The sequence below is a fragment of the Asparagus officinalis genome, chromosome 3 (genome assembly GCF_001876935.1).
Source record: "Asparagus officinalis chromosome 3, Aspof.V1, whole genome shotgun sequence".
NCBI classification, from domain to species: domain Eukaryota; kingdom Viridiplantae; phylum Streptophyta; class Magnoliopsida; order Asparagales; family Asparagaceae; genus Asparagus; species Asparagus officinalis.
The window spans coordinates 40,068,187-40,090,778 of record NC_033796.1 but is presented as its reverse complement, the minus strand read 5'-3'; the positions used below and the strand labels follow the sequence as shown (position 1 = coordinate 40,090,778).

The 22,592-nt window shown below is 38.0% G+C and overlaps 1 protein-coding gene across 1 annotated transcript; it reads right to left on the bottom strand.

Moving 5' to 3' along the window:
• Window positions 1,297-11,036, bottom strand: LOC109833894 (anthocyanin 5-aromatic acyltransferase-like). The gene is given in 4 exon segments (XM_020401748.1): window positions 1,297-2,194; window positions 10,574-10,720; window positions 10,722-10,775; window positions 10,778-11,036. Coding segments are annotated over 4 exon segments (891 nt in total). The 5' UTR covers window positions 10,808-11,036; the 3' UTR covers window positions 1,297-1,534.

Here is a 22,592-nt window from a genome sequence, read left to right as displayed (position 1 = left end):
GGTTTCGATTATATCATTAATGTTGTCTTGAATAAGAGCATATCCTATTTTTCTATGCCACATATCATAATTACTGCCATTAAATTTGTCAATTTTGCCTAGTTCTGATAGAACGAGTTTACTAGCCATTCGGTAGAGAACTAAAACTAAAATTAATTTTAAAATATGTGTAAGGTTGATATTTTGACAATTATACTAAAATAAAGTTAGATAAATAAATAAATTAATTAAAATGAACCTGATTTTTGTGAGTTGAGAAACTGAGCGAGATTGTCACTCAGCGGTGTAGATTGGATCAGCACTTGTCGAAGTTTTGTCGTCGTTTCTGACTGAATTGGAGATGATCAAGTTGGAACAGCCGGGCCAGCAAACAAGCACATACTCAAGGCCCAACAAGAAGGCCCAATTTATGTTAATGCAGATGTATGCTTTGAGCTCACGTGCTTTGATGGGAGAGAGCCTTGAAGATGTGTTAATAGGACATTTGTAGGACCAGTGAACAATAGGGATGTTGATTCTAGGACCAGTAAGCAATGGGGATATAGACTATAAGTAGGACGAAAACAATAAGACCTGCTAGTTGGATGTAGACATGTGGGTGTAGGTTAGGCTTGTAGGTGTAGGCCTGTGGCTAGGCTATGAACAAAGAGTAGGACCGAAAAATAAAAGGGAGTAGGCTATGAACAACAGTTTTGAAACAACAGAGCGTAGACTAGATTAACTTTGAGTAGGCTGTCTTTTAACCGAAGGATATTGGGTAGGCTTACTTTTCTTCTTCAAGAATGTTGTTGCTGGTTCTTCTTCTTCAACTGAACTTTCTTCTTCAACAGAGAGGGCTTCTTTGTTGGGAAAATAGCAGAATAAGAGATGATGAAGAACCTTCAGCTCTGATACCAGTGATTGGACTCTGAGAAGCAAAGAGGAGGAAGAACTGATATTTCTGAGGGGCTCCGGTAATGGGTAAGTGGTTTTGCTTTTGCTTTCTTTGTTTTTTCTCAAGGAGAATGGTCCTCCTTATATAGGGGCTAAACCCATCATCTCTACCCCTCAGATCCGCCCCCATGAGAGATTTTCTCTCAACCACCCATGATTCATGTTCTCCACCATTCTCTCAACAGAGAAACAGTGGTTGATCTGGTCATCAATGACCAAGTCAAGCTAACAATAAACATACCAAAAACATTTCAATTTAGATTTTTGCCTCCTCGATCTATTACATGCTGACAAATTCAAATCACGGTTGCCAGAATAAAAAGTAATGCATCTCAAAATTTATTTGCTCCAGCTTTTCTTACCTAAAAAAAAAAACCATAAAAAAGAGAATATAAATTGATGTGACCCTTCTGCAATTGACCGGCGTGTTCAATGCGGGGGAAAAAAGCCAAATAACTGCGGTCCAAAGAATTAATAATCAACACATTTCAAAGATAGCTGGCAGTCTAGATACGAACCAAGTCATCAATACGACTAGTCAATCAGCGGATAGGTAAACATCTGCTCCGTGGCTCCATAAACAATTTCCCCATATTGCATTTTAAACCTCCAGTCCATCCAAAAACACCTCAGCAAACAAACGCATCTGACCCGGGTCCAATACAATCGACACCTGAACCGAGCCTGGCTCCCTCCCTCCCACCAACACTACCTCCATATCCTTATTCATGGAGACCAACTCAACCCGACCCAACTCCCCCCACCCGAAATCCGTCTCATAAACCCTAAACCTAGGTGAACCAGAAACAACCACCCGACCCGACTCCGCTACCCCCATGAACTCCTCTACCCAATTCTCGCACCCCCTCAATGGGTCCTTCGCCCGCTCTTGTACAGCACGTGCGACCTCCGCCTGCGCGAGCAAGAGCCCTTGAGGGCCCAGAAGGGCGTGCCACATGGCGGTGGCGTAGCAGGGGCCCACGCAGTTGCCAGCATAGGAGTCGGGGAGGGGAGGGTTAAGGCGGGAACGACAGTCGGCAAGGAAGATGAGGTTGGTGACGTCAACAGCGGCAGAAGCAATGGTTTTGGCGATGGAGACCCATGCGTGGGCTGAGATGGCGGTGAATGTGGAGGGAGAATGTGAGCCATTGGATTGGGAGAGGATGCGGTCTTTGAGGGATTGGACGGCGGAGGACGAGAGGATGAAGGTTCGACGTTGGAGACGGAGGCGGTGCTCTATAGGGAGAGGATGAGCCGGCATCTGTGGCATGAAGACAAAAAGTTACTTTTTTTTTATAATAAAACTCGAAAACTACGAGAAATCTAATATCATTATAAAGGTGGGTTGATGTGTTAAAAAAATTTCTTCACAAAATGCCCTAAAATACATCGAACTATACATACATGAAAATACATGTATACTCAATTTTTTATTACATCCCCATTAATCATACATCCATTCATACATACACGAAGACACAAACGTGCTCATTTTTTCATAACCTCCCAATTGATTACCATCAAATTTTCAATTAAACATCCTCTCATAATCCCTCTCCAATAACTCTTGATCCTAAACATAACATTTTTTCACACTCATACTGAAAAACATTACAACTATTCCCCTCTCCATAAAATCACTATAACTGACAATAAAATCTTATCAAATTTCTCCAACCGAAGTTTCAATCCTTAATCAAAATATAGATAATGAAGAAAGAAGACAAACCTACATGATCGAGTACGATTAATTTTTGAATCAAAAACTGGTAGAAGAGGTGTTGGCGAATAGCGTAATAGTTGAGAGAGAAGGAAAGAAATTAAGTAGTGAAGGTGGAGGAGTTTGCACAGGCGGTGAAGAATGTGATGAAGAGAAAGAGTCGGAGGAGTGGAGAAGATATGTGCTTAAGTATCCTTCTTGGAGATGAAAACTATTTGATCTATAGTACACGTAGAAATTGTTTGAATGTTAATTATCTACTTATGTACTTGTAGTAGTTTTGAGTTTAGTCATTTGGTTCGTGTTAATTTGTGGATTTTGTACTTACATAAACTTGAAAGTTTTTATGTTATTCATTAGGAATAATGGCAGTCACTAAGTAGTAATTTTTATGTGCATACATTTTTTCTTATCAACGTGACTTTCTTTAACTGAAATTTTATAGATGGCCATATTTAACAATAAATAGCAAGAATGCCTTTAAAATTTAAATTTTGGCTCGCCCTAGAACTTTTAAATGGTTAATTTCACAAAACATGCATGAACCCGGGGAGTTTTGCGAGATTAACTTGAACTCTAAGTTATGTCAAGTTTCAACTAATTTGTAGATATAGTAAGCGTTAAACTCAAAACTATGAGAAGGAATCAACAATTTAGTATCTATATCGAATTGCTATAAAAATTTCTTTTTCAAAAACTTATTGAAGACCATATTGAGATTCGAATATAAAAAACAATGGACTAATCATAAGTTTAAAATAAAATATATCGAATAATTCTTAATCAAAATTTAATAAAATAGTCTGTCTCAGATATAGACAAAGTTAAAACCATGAGAATGAATCAACAATTTAGACTCTAAAAAGAATTGCTATAAAATTTTCTTTTTCTATAAAACGTGTTGAAGACAATGTTGACATGTGGATGTGGATTTAAAGAACAATGTGTTGGATATTTTTAAAGAAAAGGAAATTTGCCTTAATGAATTCTAATAAATTTTTGTAATTAAAATATGTTTTAATGTGTTTTAATTTGTAATTAAAATGGGCATAATGACTATACATTATGACGAACGTTACGAAATTTATTGAGGGATTTTGTAACGGCTCTTTTCAACCCCTATATAAACAACATATGTTGAGCTCAAGAAAAATGAAGAAAAATGTGGAAAACTTATCTTGTTTTCTTTTCTCCTCTACATATCATTTTCATCTATACTTTAGTTTTACTTTATGGGCAACTTCTTCATCTGAGCTGAAGCTCTGCACTCTCGCCCGAGTGCAGAGGCCGGGCCGTTTCCGGGGGATTTTACCGCTAGGGGAGAAGGGATCATCTGCGCCAGGGCGATAGGCGGGTCCTCAATCTTCTAGGGCAGTGTTTACACGACTGCTCCCGTCAGGCCTGTTTCTCTAATTTATATTATCTATATTTGATGTATTATTTATTTAATTTCCGGGTTTAAATTCATGCTATAATCTTTATTTATTTGATAATTCCCAACAATCTAGAAGATTGATATGTTTATAGCTTTTGATTTAAATCCGGAAAAATAATTTTTAAAGTACTGTTTATTCGAGATGGTTACTGTTCATCCGAATTTAAAAAAAAATTATTGCTACTAAATTGCTTATCTATTAATTAATTTTTTGTTAAAAAAAATTGGTTACTGTTAAAAAAAAATTTAAAAAAAAATGTAACCGTTACTATTTATTTATTTTTAAGAATGTTAATGCTCATTTATAAAAATGTCGTTACTGTTCATTCTTAAAAAATGACGTTACTGTTTAATTTTAAAAATGATGTTACTGTTCATTTATTTTGAAAACGGCACTGTTCATTTTATTTAAAAAGTTACTGTTCATGTAAACAGTTTTGGTTATTTTTTTTAAAAAAAAAATTAATAATTAAAAAATTGTAGCTAAATATTTCTGTTAATTTAATTTAACAGTTAATTACATTTGTCTTATAGTTGATTTATAATCAATAATTATTGTAAGTTACGAATATCAAAGAACCTTTATTGGTTTCTAAAAGCCTAGTTTATATTTGTTAGAATCATCTAAAGCCTACCCTTATTCCCTTGTGCTAGTGAATATGCTCTGTATTTGAACGTTGATGATCACCAATAAATAATTTGAGCTTTTAATTTTTTTTTTTGTTTAAAAGTCTCATATGCATGGTTTTGACAAGAATAAAGAAAACAAAATAGATGCTTTGAAATATCTGGATTTGTTCATGGTTTAATACTTTTATTTCTTTAAGCTATCAATAATATGATGCCTTCTATTAATAATTTCATACATTAGTGTATTTATGCATCTAATAAGCTTAGTACAGAAGGTGGTAAAAGTGAATGCAAATTTGTTCAGCAACTTCTGTGGCAGTTGTCTGCAGCAGATATGTTTTTACTCTCAAGACATGAAAATCATGAGGTTCGAACATCAATAGGTAAACCCCTCCTCGGCCTTATCCAACATATGTTTGCAGTATAATTGCTAGGCAATTTAAATGATTGCAGGAAATAATTTAAAGTTTCTATATACTGTTAAGGAACAAAAACTCATTGAGTGAACCGATTCAAGTTTTCTTGGATTAGTTGGTGTCTAAGGCAAGGTTTAAGGGTTACGTAATGCGCTCTGCAAGGAACAAGGTACTTAATTGATCTTTGAACGGGGTACTTAATTGATCTTTGATCAGCCTCTATTACTATCCTTACCTGGCTAACTACCCGGGTAAAACTTTAATCTTTTCGCTTTAGGAGTTTTGGTTTGGAATAAGAGGAATCGGAATTATGAGAAAAATTCATATGCATTTATTTAATTACGCTTCTTGCATCATATATTGCCTAATGATAAATGATCAATATATGAGCGAACCAAATCAAAGAGGTGCATTTTTTAAAATTCTATTTTATATGGTGGATTATATTTCAAATCTTCGCAGATGATAAAGAAGCCCAGGCTCGACAGCAAGATGTAGAGGAATGGTAGGCCGTCCATCCCTTTATCGGCTCTCATAGTTCCTGAGAGTACAGCGACAAGGGCAAGCAACACCCAAGAGAACAGATCGTTGACGACAGAGGACAATATGGAAACTCGACCGACCTCTGTGTTCAGAAGCTTGAGATCTCTAAGGACTCGAGCGAGCACAGGAAATGTAGTGATTGATAGAGCCAGAGCGAGATAGACATAAAAGGCATTGTTCTTTTTTTCTTCAAGGAAATAGCCGCGAAAGAGGTAGGCAGCAGTCAAGGTGATCGCAAAAGGAAGCACAATGCTAATCGCTCCGATAGCCATTACTTTCTTCTTCATTTGCCTTAGCACATTTATGTCCATCTCAACTCCAACCATGAACACAAAGCAAAGTAGGCCACAGTTACCCATCGACGACAGTATGCTGATGCTTCTTGGTGGAAAGAAATGAGCCTGAAATCCTTGAAAGAATTTTCCCACAAAAGATGGTCCCAGCAGCATCCCTGCCTGCATTTGTAAATGTCAAAAATCATCATCTATCAAAATTTAATATTGAAATAAGAAAAATATGATACTTGTTTGCATCAACATACTAGGATCTCAGCGAGGACCATAGGCTGGCCAAAGGGTTTCAAGATAGCATTAAGAGTGCGACTGGTCAGCGTTATTATAAGGAGTTGGATAAGGAAAAGAGGGAGAGAGTATCTTAGAGGATCGTCGTCAAGCCATATTCCATTGGTGATGATCATATAAGGGGAGAAACACTCTAGCTCTACACTAGGAGTTGTCGAATTCAACACGCTATTGTTCATCTCTGAGGCTTGAGCCATTTGAGCACGAAGACTGCTAGCTTCTGCTCAACAAAAGAAGAAGAAAGCTGGAATAAATTTGATATGGAATTGAAAAAGAAAGAATGAGAGGATTAGAATTTATATTGAAGATTAAGATGAAAGGAATCGGTTGTCCAGTTATCGAGATAGCTGTTGAGAGATCTGTTAACCGAATATACGCCTTTATTAGAAAGGAAAAACTGTATTTCTATGTTTCTCTAATATTAGCAACTATTTAGCGTTGATCAACAGAAAAACAGAAATATTTGTAGAGGTAAGGTTAAGTGGCATTGGCTAAATATGGAGTTTGTGTTTGGATATTTTTAAAGAAAAGGAAATTTGCCTTAATGAATTCTAATAAATTTTTGTAATTAAAATATGTTTTAATGTGTTTTAATTTGTAATTAAAATGGGCATAATGACTATACATTATGACGAACGTTACGAAATTTATTGAGGGATTTTGTAACGGCTCTTTTCAACCCCTATATAAACAACATATGTTGAGCTCAAGAAAAATGAAGAAAAATATGGAAAACTTATCTTGTTTTCTTTTCTCCTCTACATATTATTTTCATCTATACTTTAGTTTTACTTTATGGACAACTTCTTCATCTGAGCTGAAGCTCTGCACTCTCGCCCGAGTGCAGAGGCCGGGCCGTTTCCGGGGGTTTTTACCGCTAGGGGAGAAGGGATCATCTGCGCCAGGGCGATAGGCGGGTCCTCAATCTTCTAGGGCAGTGTTTACACGACTGCTCCCGTCAGGCCTGTTTCTCTAATTTATATTATCTATATTTGATGTATTATTTATTTAATTTCCGGGTTTAAATTCATGCTATAATCTTTATTTATTTGATAATTCCCAACACAATGGACTAATCAATCATAAGCTTAATATAAAAAAGAATAATTCTTAATAAAAATTTAATAGATTAATTTATAGATCTTCTTACAGTTTAAGAATTGAGATATACGTATTACATAATACAAAACTTATGAATGATTATATCATGTGGGATAAAGCACATATAAGAGAATGCTAATTAATCTGAAAAAAATTGTAATAAAAAGATTAACTAGTATGTCTACGTGTGCAGCTTGCGACACGCAAAAGCTATATATTAATAATACTGAAAAAGGTGTTCGTGCTCAGACTTGTTTCAAGTGAAGGAGAAATCAAGTACGTCATAACTCTTCGGCGATGGTGATCGGCGAGCCCCATCTCATCCGCTGTCGATGTTAAATAGGTGGTTTTGGTTGGATCTTGGTTAGGTCATAAATGTGTGGGCACATTTATAACCACTTGACCATTTATGACCCATTTAGCATTTGATAAATGAGTCACTTGACTCACTTCTCAACCACCCATTTACTAAATGGATGGTTCATAGGTGACCCAATAACCTATTTAGTTATGACTATGATGCTTCTATATATATGTAAGTTTCAGGGATCTACTTGCAAACTTTTAGGGGTTTTTGGCAAACTTTCAGAGGAGTTTTCTGCAAACTTTTAGGGGGTTTTCTGTAAACTTTCAGGGGGTTTTCTGTAAACTTTCAGGGTTTTTTGCAAACTTTCAGGGGTTTTTTTGCAAATTTTTAGGTGGTTTTTTACAAAATTTTAGGGGGTTTTTTGTGAACTTTTTGGGGGGGTTCTGCAAACTTTTAGGGATTTTTTTGTAAACTTTTAGGGGATTTTCTGCAAACTTTTAGGGGTTTTTTTGCAAATTTTTAGGGGGTTTTCTGCAAAACTTTTAGGGGGTTTTCTGTAAACTTTTAGGGGGTTTTTTGCAAACTTTCAGGGGTTTTTTATAAACTTTTAGGGAGTTTTCTGTGAACTTTCTGGGGGGTTTCTATAAACATTTAGGGGGTTTTCTATAAACTTTCAGGGGGTTTTCTGCAAATATTCAGGAGATTTTTTGTAAACTTTCAGGGGTTTTTCTGCAAACTTTCAGGGGGTTTTCTACAAACTTTTAGGGATTTTATGTAAACTTTTAGGGGATTTCTGTAAATTTTCAGGGGTTTTTTTGTAAACTTTCAGGGGGGTTTCTGTAAACTTTTAGGGGTTTTTCTACAAACTTTCAGGGGGTTTTCTACAAATTTTTAGGGGTTTTATGTAAACTTTTAGGGTTATTTTTGTAAACTTTCAGGGGGTTTTCCTGTAAACTTTTAGGGATTTTTTGTAAACTTTTAGGGGGTTTTCTACAAACTTTCAGGGGGTTTTCTGTAAACATTTCTTTCTCAATTGAATCGACTATTTGGAAAAAATTAGGACAAAATTGTGAGCAAAAGAAGAAAATGATGACAGGGCTGAGTAAAAGAAGAGATGAACTCGTAATAAGTCTAGTTTACTGCCTGCTCGGTTATTTAAAAAAAGCCATTACTTTGGTCATGTGTCAAATTTTTTAGAATACCGGAGTACCCTTAACATTTAATTCAGCTCTTCATCATCTTAGGGTCAAATTAGGACAGAACAAAGAAATGACAAAATATCTTCAGAAAACCCCACCTTGCACGGTTTACAAAACCACGCTACCTAACAGCTCTATTTGATAAAAACATCCTAACTAAATTTGGCTCTAAAAACCCACGCACCACACATTCCATAAAAAAATCCTAACTAAATCTTTTTGCCGTCTAAATTTGACAACAAATTAAATACGGTAAAAATATCACGTCCCACTCCGAGGATCTTAAAAATCCTGCACCTCCTTAGCCTTGCGTGAACTGCTTTGAGAGAGATGGTGTTTTTTTTTCATTTGTTCAAAATCCATGAGCTATGAGCGTAATTGTTCATTTCTTCATATTTGTTGTTGGTTAAAGTCTATTATTTTTTCCATGTTTGTTCTTAATTACAGAGTGTCCCCAAGTGATTCTCCTTGAATTTTTTTTATCACGCCGGATAATAATACACGCTCTCTTTCTCTCCTATTTCTCGCGCAATAGACGCAAGTTTTGCAAATTACACTTGGCCGCATACGCATATAAGTACCTAACCAAAGAATTGTGAGCGCCTACTTTTTATATTTATATATCCTTGAGGGTGTTTTTTATAATTTTTAAAAGTTTAAGGGTGTTACATGCAAATTTGATATTTATAGGGGACTGCCAAATTTTTTTAGATTTCATGTGTCATTTGTAAGTTTAGAAAATTCTAAGATTGTTTTGTAGTTTTGAACTCTTGAGGGTGTTTTTTGTAATTTTTAAACTTTGAGGTTGCTTTTTGTAAATTATAAATCTACAGGGGCTGCTAGTAATTTTTGGATTTCATGTGTCATTTATAGGTTTTGAAATTTCAGGATGGTTTTGTAATTCTAAACTATAGAGGGTATTTTTCTAAAAATTTAAAACTTTGAGGGTGTTAATTGTAAATTTTAAATTTATAGGGGACTATCGAATTTTTTTAGATTTCATATGTCATTTGCAAGTTTAGAAAACTCTAAGATTGTTTGGTAATTTTAAAGTCTTGAGGGTGTTTTTCTTATTTTTTACAACTTTTAAGGGTATTTTTTGTAAATTATAAAATTTCAGGGGGCTGTTGGTAATTTTTGAATTTTATGTGTCATCTGTGAGGTTAGAAAATTTTGATAGTTTTTTTTATAATTTTTAACTCTTGAGGGCGTTTTAGGTTAGAAAATTTTGATAGTTTTTTTTATAATTTTTAACTCTTGAGGGCGTTTTTATAATATTTTAAATTTTGAGGGTATTTTTTACAAATCTCAAAATTTTAAGGGGTTGTTAGTCATTTTAAGTGTTTTCTATAATTTTTAACTTTTAAAAATAAGTTTTGTAATTGTTGAAGCGTCGGGGGTGTTTTAAAACAATATCCATCTAAACGGGTAAATAGGTGGGTACCTGCCCATTAATGACTCATTTATCTTTAATAAAAACTACAGCCACATATTTATAGTCCATTTAACTAAATGGATGGGTTTGAATGGTTCATTTAGCGGATGGATATGAGTGGGTAATTGGTTTTGGATCCATTTTGCCATGACCACTAATAATAACGCCATGTTGTTAGACTATGGAATGAAAGCCTCATGATGTGGGCCCAGTACAAATTAAGAAGAGAAAAAAATAAAATAATAAATATATCGACGTAGCCATCTTAATTACCTTGGGAATCTCCGGTGCCAACGCCTTCACGAACCGTCTCGCGATCTCCTCACCTCCCTCGTGTACGATCACCGCCCGATCATGCACCGGCAAGCTCACCGCGTCCTCTCCTCTACAAGAGGCGGCCCACATATCCATAAACATCCAACACCCCTTTCCCATCCGCCACCGCGTGGTGAACCGTCACCCGCGACGCCACTCCGCGCCGGAGAACACCGTCGCCATCACCGCCATCACAGCATCGCATCGACCTCGTGTCAATGTCCGGCAGAGACTGATAAAGGCCTCGGTATCGTGGACCGGATCACGGCCAGCTTGTTTACGTCGGCGTCGGACTCGGCCTCGATGAATTCGACGCCGGTGGCTTGTCTGAGGTCGACGATGACTTCATCGGTGGAGGGAGGTAGGTGAGCTTCCCAGCGAGCAAGGGACTTAGTTAGGGTTTGAAAGGGAGGATTTTAGGGAGTTGGTGATGGAGGAGAAGGGGATAAGGTTTTGGGGAAGAGGAAGAGGCGTTGGATCGGCGGAGGCGTGATCCAGTAGGCGTCAAACAGGGACAGCGGTACGGTGTCCCGCGTAGCAGCATAAAGAGAGGAGGAGGCTTCAGGGGTGACTTGGTCGACGGTGAGAACTCGGACCATTGTGGTCGGCTGATGAGATGGGAGAAGATGAGGGTATTTTATAGGCAGGAGAAGGGTGACGTCACGTCACTGGTTTCGTTGGTTCGCGACTGAGCACAAATCTTAGCCGGGAAAAAAAAGCACGTGCGAAACACGCTGCCTTATCATATCTGTGTGTGTGGGGCTCCGCCAGATTGGGATCCTCTCCTCATGGATCCCTCCTAATATCTCCTAATGAAATCTGTAATGGGTAAAGGGCTTGATTTTTCTTTTTCGTTGTATTTTCTCAAGGAGATTACTTCTATATTTATAGGCCGAAATCTTATCATCTCCACCCCCCTCAAACTGCCTCTGAGAGAAAATCTCTCAACAAACCCCAATTCACGTTCTCCACGATTCTCTCAACTGAGAAACCGTTGTTGATTTGGTCATCCATGACCGAGTCAAGCTAACATCTCCCACTTGACCAAATCAACCAAGTGATATGCCTCCCACTATCCGTAAGATCAGATGTTTCTGCTTACCATTACTCTCACTATACGTAGAGAGTAACTCTTATTTTACTTGGACTTATTTATTCCTAAGTCACATCAAACTTACATGTTTGATAAAAGATTCCGCTGGTATTCCTTTTGTCAAAGGATCAGCAATCATATCTGTAGTAGGGATATAAGTCACTTTGACTTCTCCCTTTTCTACAATATCTCGAATATAGTGATACTGGATCTCAATATGTTTTCCTTTGGAGCTATTCGCACCACTATTGATTAAGCTAATTGCTGCTTGATTATCACAATAAATATCAATAGGTCCTTCTAACAAATTGAGATCAAGATCAATCAAAAACCGTCTTATCCAGACAGCATGTGTATTTGCCATACTACGAGCTATATATTCAGCTTCTTGCGTATATCTAGCAACACACCCTTGTTTCTTGCTACTCCAAGAAACAGCTCCTCCTCCAAAGATAAATGTCCCGAAATGGACTTTCCATCATCTTTATCACCTCCGAAATCAGCATCGGAATAACCGAGGAGTTCAAGCGAATCAGCATGATAAACTAATCTATGAGTCAATGTACATCTGATATACTTCATAATCCTTTTAACAGCTTCCCAATGTGCTGGTCCTGGATTACTTTGATATCTACTGACTAGACTCACAGCATAAGCTATATCAGGTCTGGTGCACAACATTGCATACATCAAGCTTCCAATTGCTTGAGCATAAGGAACATCTAATGGCTTCTGCCCCTCTCCAGGGCTTTGCTCTTTACATAATCTCTTTCCCATAACCAACGGAGTTGGTGCCGGATTGGAATTCTCCATTCCAAACCTTTTAAGAACTGATCTTAAATATTTTTCTTGGTTTAAACTTAGCATTCTAGACTCTCTATCTCGAATTATTTGAATTCCAAGAATATATGATGCATCTCCCATGTCTTTCATCTCAAACTTTTTGCTGAGATCTGTCTTGGTTTTATTCAACATTTCTATGTCATTTCCAGCGAGCAATATATCATCCACATATAAGGATAATATAGTAAACTTGCTCCCACTTTTCAAGACATATACACAATTATCTAATTTATTTTGAATAAAACCAAGTTTAGTAACTGCATCATGAAATTTGAGATATCATTGTCTAGAAGACTATTTTAAACCATATAGAGATTTTATTAATTTGTAAACTTTATGTTCATGTTCTTTTACCTGAAAACCTTCAGGTTGTTGCATATATATTGCTTCCTTCAACTCTCCGTTAAGGAATGCAGTTTTAACATCCATTTGGAATAACTCCAAATCAAGATATGCAACAATAGCTAAAATAATTCTAATGGATGCAAATTTAGCTACAGGAGAATACGTCTCCTGAAAATCTATTCCTGCCTTCTGGTTATAACCTTTGGCAACTAACCGTGCTTTGAATTTATCAATAGATCCATCAACACGATATTTCTTTTTGAGCACCCATTTGCATCCTATGGCTTTTCTATTTTCTGGTAGATCACATAACTCCCATACCTTATTCTTTTCTATGGAATCAAGTTCTTCTCTCATAGATTCTAGCCATGAAGCTGATTCATGCGATTTCATCGCATCAGAAAAAGTTAAGGGATCTTGTTCTTTTATATTTGTATCTCCCGAAAAACAGGATGACTCACATGAATACAAATAGTAATCATCCATCCATGAAGGTTGTGTTCTTGGCCTTTTGTTACCTACAACTGGTTGATTAGGTACATTATTTTCCATAGGTATTTCATCATTTTCAAGGTTAGGTTCATTCACAATATCAGGGTCATTAGTGGGAACAACACTGTAATAATCATCATCTATTACAGTTAGAGGTTCTGTTTCCTCTTGAACTTGTTCCTCTTCCTCTAGATTCTCTAGAAATGTAGCATCTCTGCTTTCAATGACTCCTTTTTCTTTATTGTAGAACTTATAACCTTTTGACTTTTCTGAATACCCTATGAATCTACACTTTATTGTTTTAAAATCCAACTTATCTCTAAGTTGACATGGAATGAGAACATGGGCTATAGATCTCCACTTCCTGAAATGACTCAAATTAGGTTTCCTCCCATTCCATAATTCATAAGGTGTAGATACAACTGATTTGGTGGGAATTCTATTTAAAATGTAGTTTGTAGTTAACAATGCTTCTCCCCAAAAGTTTTTAGAGAGACCAGAATAAGACAACATACATCTAACTATATTTAATAATGTTCTGTTCTTTCTTTCAGCAACACCATTCTGTTGTGGTGTATACGGCATTATCGTATGCCTTTTAATTCCATGCTGAATACAATAACTTTCAAATTCTTTAGAATTATATTCTCTACCTCTATCAGTTCTCAGAATTTTGATTTTCAATCCAAGTTGGTTTTCAACTTCTGTCTTATATCTCTTAAAGCAGTCAAAAGCTTCTAATTTTCTGAATATAAGATAGACGTGTGCAAACTTGGAATAATCATCTATAAAAGTAATAAAATATTCTTTATTACTATGAGTTTTGATACTTAGGGGACCACAAATATCCGAGTGTATCAACCCTAAAAGTTCATTGGCTCTATGTCCGCCAATAAAAGGTTTTCTAATTATTTTACCAGTTAAACAATGTTCACATGGTGGCAATTGAACATTAGATAGTGCAGGAAGCAAGTTCATTCTGATAATTTCTTTCATTTTTGAAATACTAGCATGTCCTAGTCTAGAATACCACAATTTAGATTCAGAAATATAACAAGACAAGTAGTTCAAATTCGAAATTTTGTTATCAGAATTATTACAAACTACTGGAAGAATGCATAATTCATGCTCGGGTACATATTTATCCATAGCATACACTTTATTATTCTTGCCTATAGAAACCCTGTTATTATAGAACCTCACTTCCAGTCCTTTCTTCATCAAGCTGGGAACAGAGATCAGATTGCGTCTAATTCCTGGCGCATAGAACACATCTTTGAGGACAAGAATGCTGTCCCCAAGATCCAATCTATACGAACCAATACCTTCTACATCGAGATAGGTATTATTTCCCATATAGATTCTCTGTTCTCCTTTCTTTAGCTCGGTAAATTCTACGACTCCATTCTTGTCCTTTGCGATATGCCTAGTCGCACCAGAGTCGATCCACCAACCACTGATATCCGTCATCACAGCATTATATTCCGTCACATCGACGAATTCTCTTTTGCTAGTACCCCCTTGTTCTAGATGCTTATAGCCTCCATTATTCTCCTGCTTTTCACCTTGTGGGCAATTGGGTTTGAAATGCCCGAACTTTCCACAATTGTAGCAGGCTCCGCGGGGTACTTTCTTTCTCATGAACTGCTGTGATTTCGGTCCTCGTGGTTGTGGTTTACTAGAACCAGGGTTTTTATAGCTTCCAGCATTATGCCTCTGGCGGGCATAATTCAGCTCTTGCTGCACCATACTCAGTTCTGGTTCCTTTCTACTGGCTATTAAGTCATGTTCTATCATTAGGTGCATAGGAAGATCAGTGACAGACTTAATGGCAGGATTCATTCTTAATGTGGTGGCAATCACAGCAAGTGAAGGGGGAAGACTATTCAAAATGGTTGCCACTTGTATTCTTTCCGGGATTTCGGTCCCAGCAGTGGATAAGTCCTTAGCCATGACAATCATTTTATTTATATGCTCTACGACATTGTCTCCCTCTTGCATACGACAAGAATTATACTTATGCAAGAGGAGTTGAATGTTAACTTCAGAAGCAGTGTCGTATTTTTCTTTTATTGCATTCCACATGTCCATGGAAGTTTTATAAGTTTCAAAAACTTTGATTAAATTATCTTCCATGAACATGAGCATAAGACTTTTCGCCTTTTTGTCTTTCGACTTCCACTGTTCAAACCCTTTTTTTTCTTCAAGTGTAGATTTATCAGTAAGGGTTGGAGCAGTGGTTTCGATTATATCATCAATATTGTCATGAATAAGAGCATACCCTATTTTTCTATGCCACATATCATAATTACTGCCATTGAATTTGTCAATTTTCTCTAGTTATGATAGAACGAGTTTACTAGCCATTCGGTAGAGAACTAAAACTAAATTCAATTTAAATTTGTATAAGGTTGATATTTTGACAAATACACAAAAAAATAGATAAATAAATAAATAAATTAAAATGAACCTGATTTTTGCGAGCTGATGAAAGAGGCTCCAATTTGAGCGAGTTTGTCACTTAGGGGTGTTGACCGAAGAATCTGTTGTCGAAGCTTTGACGTCTTGAGAGCAAGTCACCTTCTTCAAATGCTGAGGCAGTGGGCCCCGTGGGCTTTAATCTTGAATTTGAACAGGTAGGTCACGAGTAGGCCTTGAAGATGATCAAGTGGGTAGTACACATGCTAGGAGTAGGTTATGACACGTGATAGGAGTAGGGTCACAAGACTAGGAACAAGTCTAAGTCCGGCTTGGTTGTAGATTGGATGTAGGACCGAAAAACAAAAGGGTGTAGTCTCAACAAAGGAAAAAAAAGAGATGTGACAAGACTTGAGGAGGCTAGCTGTAAAGAGTTGGCTATCAGCTTTAAGGCAAAAAAAAATTCGTTGGCAGACCTCAACAAAGGGAATCTCTTCTTCAAAAAGAGTACAGTGGCTTTGAACTTTGAGACAAGGCTACGACCAAAGGATTATGAATGCTTCATTTCCTTCTTCTTCTTCTTCAACAGAGTGCTTCTTCTTCAGGAACTAGAAAAATGGAGAGAGTGACTGTTTTTTTTTAAATCAGATCACAGAGTCGTTGTTGCAGCAGTGGTCGAGCGATCGTAGCAGTCGTCGTCGCAGCAGAATCGTCGAGCTCTGATACCAGTGAATGAAACACAGAGAAGAAGAAAGATGATATCTTTGAGGGGGGCTCCGGTAATGGGTAAAGGGCTTGATTTTTCTTTTTTGTTGTATTTTCTCAAGGAGATTACTCCTCTACTTATAGGCCGAAATCTCATCATCTCCACCCCCCTCAAACTACCTCTGAGAGAAAATCTTTCAACAAACCCCAATTCACGTTCTCCACGATTCTCTCTACTGAGAAACCGTTGTTGATTTGGTCATCCATGACCGAGTCAAGCTAACAAAGATCTCCTCATAAGGAGAAGTAGGAGGGGGAGGAGGAGTTAATCTTGACCGTCCATGGACAGATTGATGGCCAAAATCTCCTCATTAGGAGATATTAGGAGGGGATCCATGAGGAGAGGATCCTAATTCCTCATAACAATGGGCTGTCTATTTTATATAAGAAAAATTTAAATACGGGACTAATAGATAATGACCAGCTAATTATGCAATTGGAAATGAACAACTCATCTGTCCCTCATGTTGGTTTTATATTTTGGGTCACTATAGTAAAACTCTTTATAAAATAGGCTATCATCTTATAGTCAATTTCCTCATCTTAGGACGTGTTTGGATTTCAATGGGGTTAAAGGAAGTTAAGGGAAACTAGGTGAGAGAAGAGAAGGGAAGAGAGTTCCATTCCCCTTGGTTACACCCCAATTTGGGGGGTAACAAATTTTATACTATTAAGGGGTGAACTAAGGGGAACTAGGGTGGATAACTTCACCTCCTAAATGTTTCCAAACAAGTTAAATGGTTCCCATTAACTTCCCTTCTCCCTTATTCCCCTCAATCCAAACAAGCCATTAGTATAATATATTATTTTAGAACAGTGTATATTGTGAACCATACATGAAAAAGATATATACCCGCAAACCCTTGTGTCATTGATAACATCATAAAACGTATGTCATTAGAGAAAATTATGATATCCCAACGTGATAGACTGATAGTCTCATAAAATTGGATCAGAGCGACTTTTTTTCCTTCTGATGGGGAATCTTATACTTGATAAAACATTAAGTTCAAGAAATATAATTGATGGCTATATGTATTACGGTTTTTCGAGTTTTTTTTTTACTTTGCTGCTTAACTAAATGATAAAATGTGAAATCTTGTCTTTCCTAGGTGACATATTGTCTCTCGAGGGGGTAATGGACTAACGGGGTGTTTGTTTCAAATCCCAAAATTTATGGATATGGATTTCACCATAGAATTTAAAATCCATAAATTAATGTTCGGAGCTGACAATACGGATCAGAATCTTTCACAGTCCAAGAACTTGTCTGGCGAGAACATTTCGCTTCATTCGTTTGCCACACGATTTCAAGATTTCCTTCTAGAAGCTACTAAAAGAATAAGCAATAATGTGCAAGCGATTGTGGGAAGAATAAAGTAATATCCAAGCCAATTAGTGAATAAGAACGAAGGATACCGAACTGACTGGGCAAGCCCGTGCTTGTGAGCATGTATCTTTCATGCGGAGTCATAACTATCACTTGTTTATCTGTTACAGCGAGCCGATAACGAGAGGATGCGAACGATCACCTACAAAAATTGACCGATGAGATGAAGAAAATAGTTAATGATATAAGTTTATTGTTAGATATACAACATCAAAGGAGTCATCAATACACAATTGTTTAGAACCTAGCATCGTGCAGATGGGAGTTGACCGTCGCCTTAATCAGTATAAAGCATGGCTAAGCGAGATAGCGGCGTTGGGCTGTCGGCAGCACTGTCAATGTACGTATGCACTAGTAGTGCAGTACATTGTGAGAAAGGTTGTCGTACTAGAATCAGTCAATTCGAGAGATTATTATTAGAGATCAAGGTCCAGTAGACAGGTTACCGCATTGTGTCATTCTGAAAAATTGGTAAAGAGAGATCTTCATTAATGTTGGTTCTCAGATAATCAAGACCCAGTGTTACACTGGGATGTCCTATAGATGGTAGGTATGAGCCTTCTGTCATTTTTTGTACCTTTTTTTGTCCGCATTCTAGGACATCCAATACTGGAGAGCACGTCTCGCTTCTTTGTGGCCTTTCCTTGGTTGATCTAGAGGATTAAGGGAAGTACAGAGGGTCCATCGCTTCCTCTCCTCTTGCTTTCCGACACGCCCGTTGATAGATGGCGGTTTCTGCTGTTATTGTTCATGGTACCGGACTTCATCTTTTTTGGAAGAAACATCTCTATAGGGTCGAGAAGGCATATGGAATGGTAAGGACAAAGAGGTTACACAAGAGTTATGATGGAAAATATAAAGTAAATTGGCAAGAAAGATGTTAAAAAAGCTAAACCTCACGGCGGAGCATCTTCTCAAAATCTCTGTCTCTTGGGCTCAGTCACGAAAAGTCATGCACATAGAACGGCTTGCCCGCAGTTGGTCCTGTCCAGAATTCTCATGATCCTTAGCGTTCCATGATCCCTTTGATTTTTTTTTCTTCAGTTACATTCCGTCATCCCTTTCCTTGTTTTTTTTTGAGGCATGCTAGCACCACGCTCTTCTAAGTTCTCGGATCTGGGTAGGAGGCTGCATGTGCAACTCGTACGTCTTTCTAGAATTGAAGGAAATTAATTCAGCTTTCCTTGGATCCTATTTGACCAAAAAAACTAGTATTGTAACGTATAGCTATAGTTGCAAACATAGAATAGCTAACAAAAGGGGACCATAAAATGGATGCTGATTAGAGCAACGGATATGTACAAATAGCTGATTCGATGCCGTAGTGAATAAGAGGAGTAGTTCCTCTTGCCGATTGATCGTAAGCCGGAAGCTTCGGGACTCTATATAAAGTTGTTCAGTGGGAGTAGGTCTCCTCCACGGTGTCCAGGTACTCTTCAGGACGAAAAGACGGCGGTAAGCCTTTCGAATATGCTGAAGTGTAAGACCTAGATGGTCCCTCCTTATTCATGAAACCAAGACTAGCAGAAAAAGAAAACTAGCTAACAGCTTAGCAGTGTGGCATGAAGACAATAGAGTCAGTTATCAGAAATGGAAAAGATATAGCAAATTATATTGCGATCGTAACTGCACAGCCAGTAGAAGACCGGAGGAAAGAGACCACCCATAGTACCGGCTTTGAGGCTGGAGCTGGAGTGTCCCCGGCCGGGCAGTACTAGAGATCTTCTTGAATTTAGCTAAAATCCCTTGCAAAGAAAGAGTGGAACAGCCGCATGGCACGAAATGTATTGTATGCAAGGTTGATGAACTGGCTTCCGCATATCTAAAGCGCCGGCACAAGGACATGTCTTGACATGTGCCGCGGCGGAAGATATGAACGGATAAGATGAAGAAGCCACGAATAGAGTTTCAGCAACAGTAGTTTTATAGGTCTTCATGTAATCATGATCTACAATCATCTACGGGTCATTCTATCGCGCTTTGACCCCGAAGATCACCGCCTTCTTTTCCTCAGTCGGCTTCTTGATAAGTTCTTTTACAAGAATAGTATGAAGGATTGTAGTTAGCTGCTGCCCCCACTCATGGTTTAGGTCGGAGAGTTCCCCTCCTGTTAGGCAATCCGTGATAATGTCGTGAAGTGATCGATCTATACCGAACACACCCGAAGTTTTATTCAATCATGAAAGTGACATTTTATCAGGAGTTAAGATTTTGAATGCAAGCAGATCAATTGCTATTTGCGTCAGTTGCTCAGGATGTGGGTATATTGAGGAAAGCGTGTGAAAAGGTGGTCGTCTGTAGGGCTTTAGGTGGTCTTTCAGTCTATTTATTCGCGTGTAATCAATTAAATCTCCGAAAAGTAACATAAAATGCCGGAAGTTCTCAAGTGTGTATCGTGGTAGCCCTACAGAGAGAAATTGATAGTCAGAAAGGTGTAAAATTAAAGTATAGTTTGGCAAAGTGTAGAAACCATATTAACAGAGCGGAACACTCTTCACGTAGCATTATTGCAACAACATGGGCTTTCGCCAAGTGTCCTCCAAAAATTCACTTCCATCCTCAAAACAAAGAGGTAAGGGGGCTATTTTAATAGGCGCTTATGAGGGGTCTAAGGAGCCTAGACACCACCCTGGTGTCTCGGCGCAGGCCGAGACAAACATTGATAACATCATGGGCTTACAACAAAAATTTTAGATTCAGAAAGGGAGTCTAAAATTACGATATCTTGGTTGGTGTCTTCGTGCGCAGGTCGAGAACATCAATGGCCATTCACCTAGAGAGGTGTCTTAGGAGATCACTTGACAATTTTTCGCTAAGACACCAAGAGGTAGCCCGGTGTGTGCGAGTGCGCGGGGGACTCCGTTTTTGAGGTGTATGCTTGTTTTCCCTGTAGATTCTTCGTACGGACTCAGATTTGAGTGATTCCAGGTGCGTTGATGCTTGAGCATTGAAATGTAGGGAAGGGAATCTCGGAAGGCACGCTTCGACTCTCTGCAGTTGTGTTTCTTGATTAATGCCATTCATGAAGGAATGATCGAGTACGGAGGAGTTTCTGAGGATCAGAGGGCGGGTGTCTGTTTTTTGCCAAATCGCGAGAGCCGGGCGCATTACATTCCCAGATTGATCCGGGTCCTTGCAGGTTGATGGTCGTTCCGGGAATTCGCCCAAATCTCCTAATCGGAGGAGCCTCGACTGGGCTAAGAGTGACTGCAGGTGCCTGGAGATCTGTGCACTTTCAGGTCGATGTGCGGATGAGCGACGTACAGTATTTAGAACTCTCGGCGGCTGACTCCCGGGCGGATCGAAGCTTCTCAGGACCGTTGCGCATGGCGAATCTACTTTGTGTCCGTAGGCTTGGAGAGGAAGGAGGGGAGTTGATGGCTAGGAAGGGGACGGCGGCGACGCTTTTAGGGTACGATAATCGAGACTGAGAGCTTGGCCCGTAGCCGTCGTGGCGCGGCGTTGGAGCATCTTTATAGGGGCAATGGTTTCGAGCCTGGTTACGAAGGATACCAGGAGGGGTCGGTGACCCTCGCAAAGCTGTTGCTGATTCTTGGCGGAAATGAAAGAGAAGGGTAGGATTGTACTGGTGGCGGATTGTTTATTTTTACGAAAAGGCCTTGGAGTAGCTTGAATGAGATTCTGTGCTCTTTTATTAAGGTTTTCCATTAATAAACCAGCCTCACGGCGATCCGCTACATCCTCAAGAGAAACGACACGTAGATCCTAAGCGATGTGCATACATCACCTTGCACCATGATTCATCTTTTCTCATAATATATATATTATATATATAATATATATATCCTATTTCAATTTATTACGAGTATATCATTCAGGCGATGCTATTGACAAATATGACGATAGTTCTTCACGTCAGGCTAGCTATATATATATATATTATAATATAGGAGGACCCAAGAATCACTTGTTATGGCTGTAGTTAAATATACGTTTCTGTGGCGATGGCTTTTAATTCAGGCTTTGAGTACCCGTCTGTCATGAGGTCTGAGTATCTGGCAGTACTATGTTGAGTTTGGAGCTCGTGTCATTATTGAGTTTTGACTTTGAACTAACCACTTCGTATTCATTGTGTTGACTTAAGGTTCATGATCATCAATGTGGTATGACGTTTTGTGCGCGTTGGTCGTATGATATCATAGAGTAGATTAGACGTTAGTAACTTCGGTATTACGGTTGACTTGACAAGGGTATATTTAAATATCATATTTCAGATTATTATATTACAGTTGCTTAGTATGATGGAAATTTTTGAAATCCTTACTATCGTAATAAAACGTATGACTTAGTTATTGCAACGCGTTGATTGGTATCGTTGTATTCTTTAATTTCATTACAAAATTATATGAATATATGGTTATTAAAATTATTATATAGTATTAATAAGATGAGTTAAATTTGATTACATTATGACCGCCAAATCCCAAAAATTGATGAAACAAAGGACAAAACGATTGAGAAATATAGGTATCTAGCCAGATCGCTCAAACATCTGAGATGAGATCGAGTAAGCATAACAGTATGAATAATTTTTATGGGGTATTATTCCAATAGACCAATACACTCTATTGACTGGAAACAAACAATTTTAAACCCAGAACCCAAAGAAA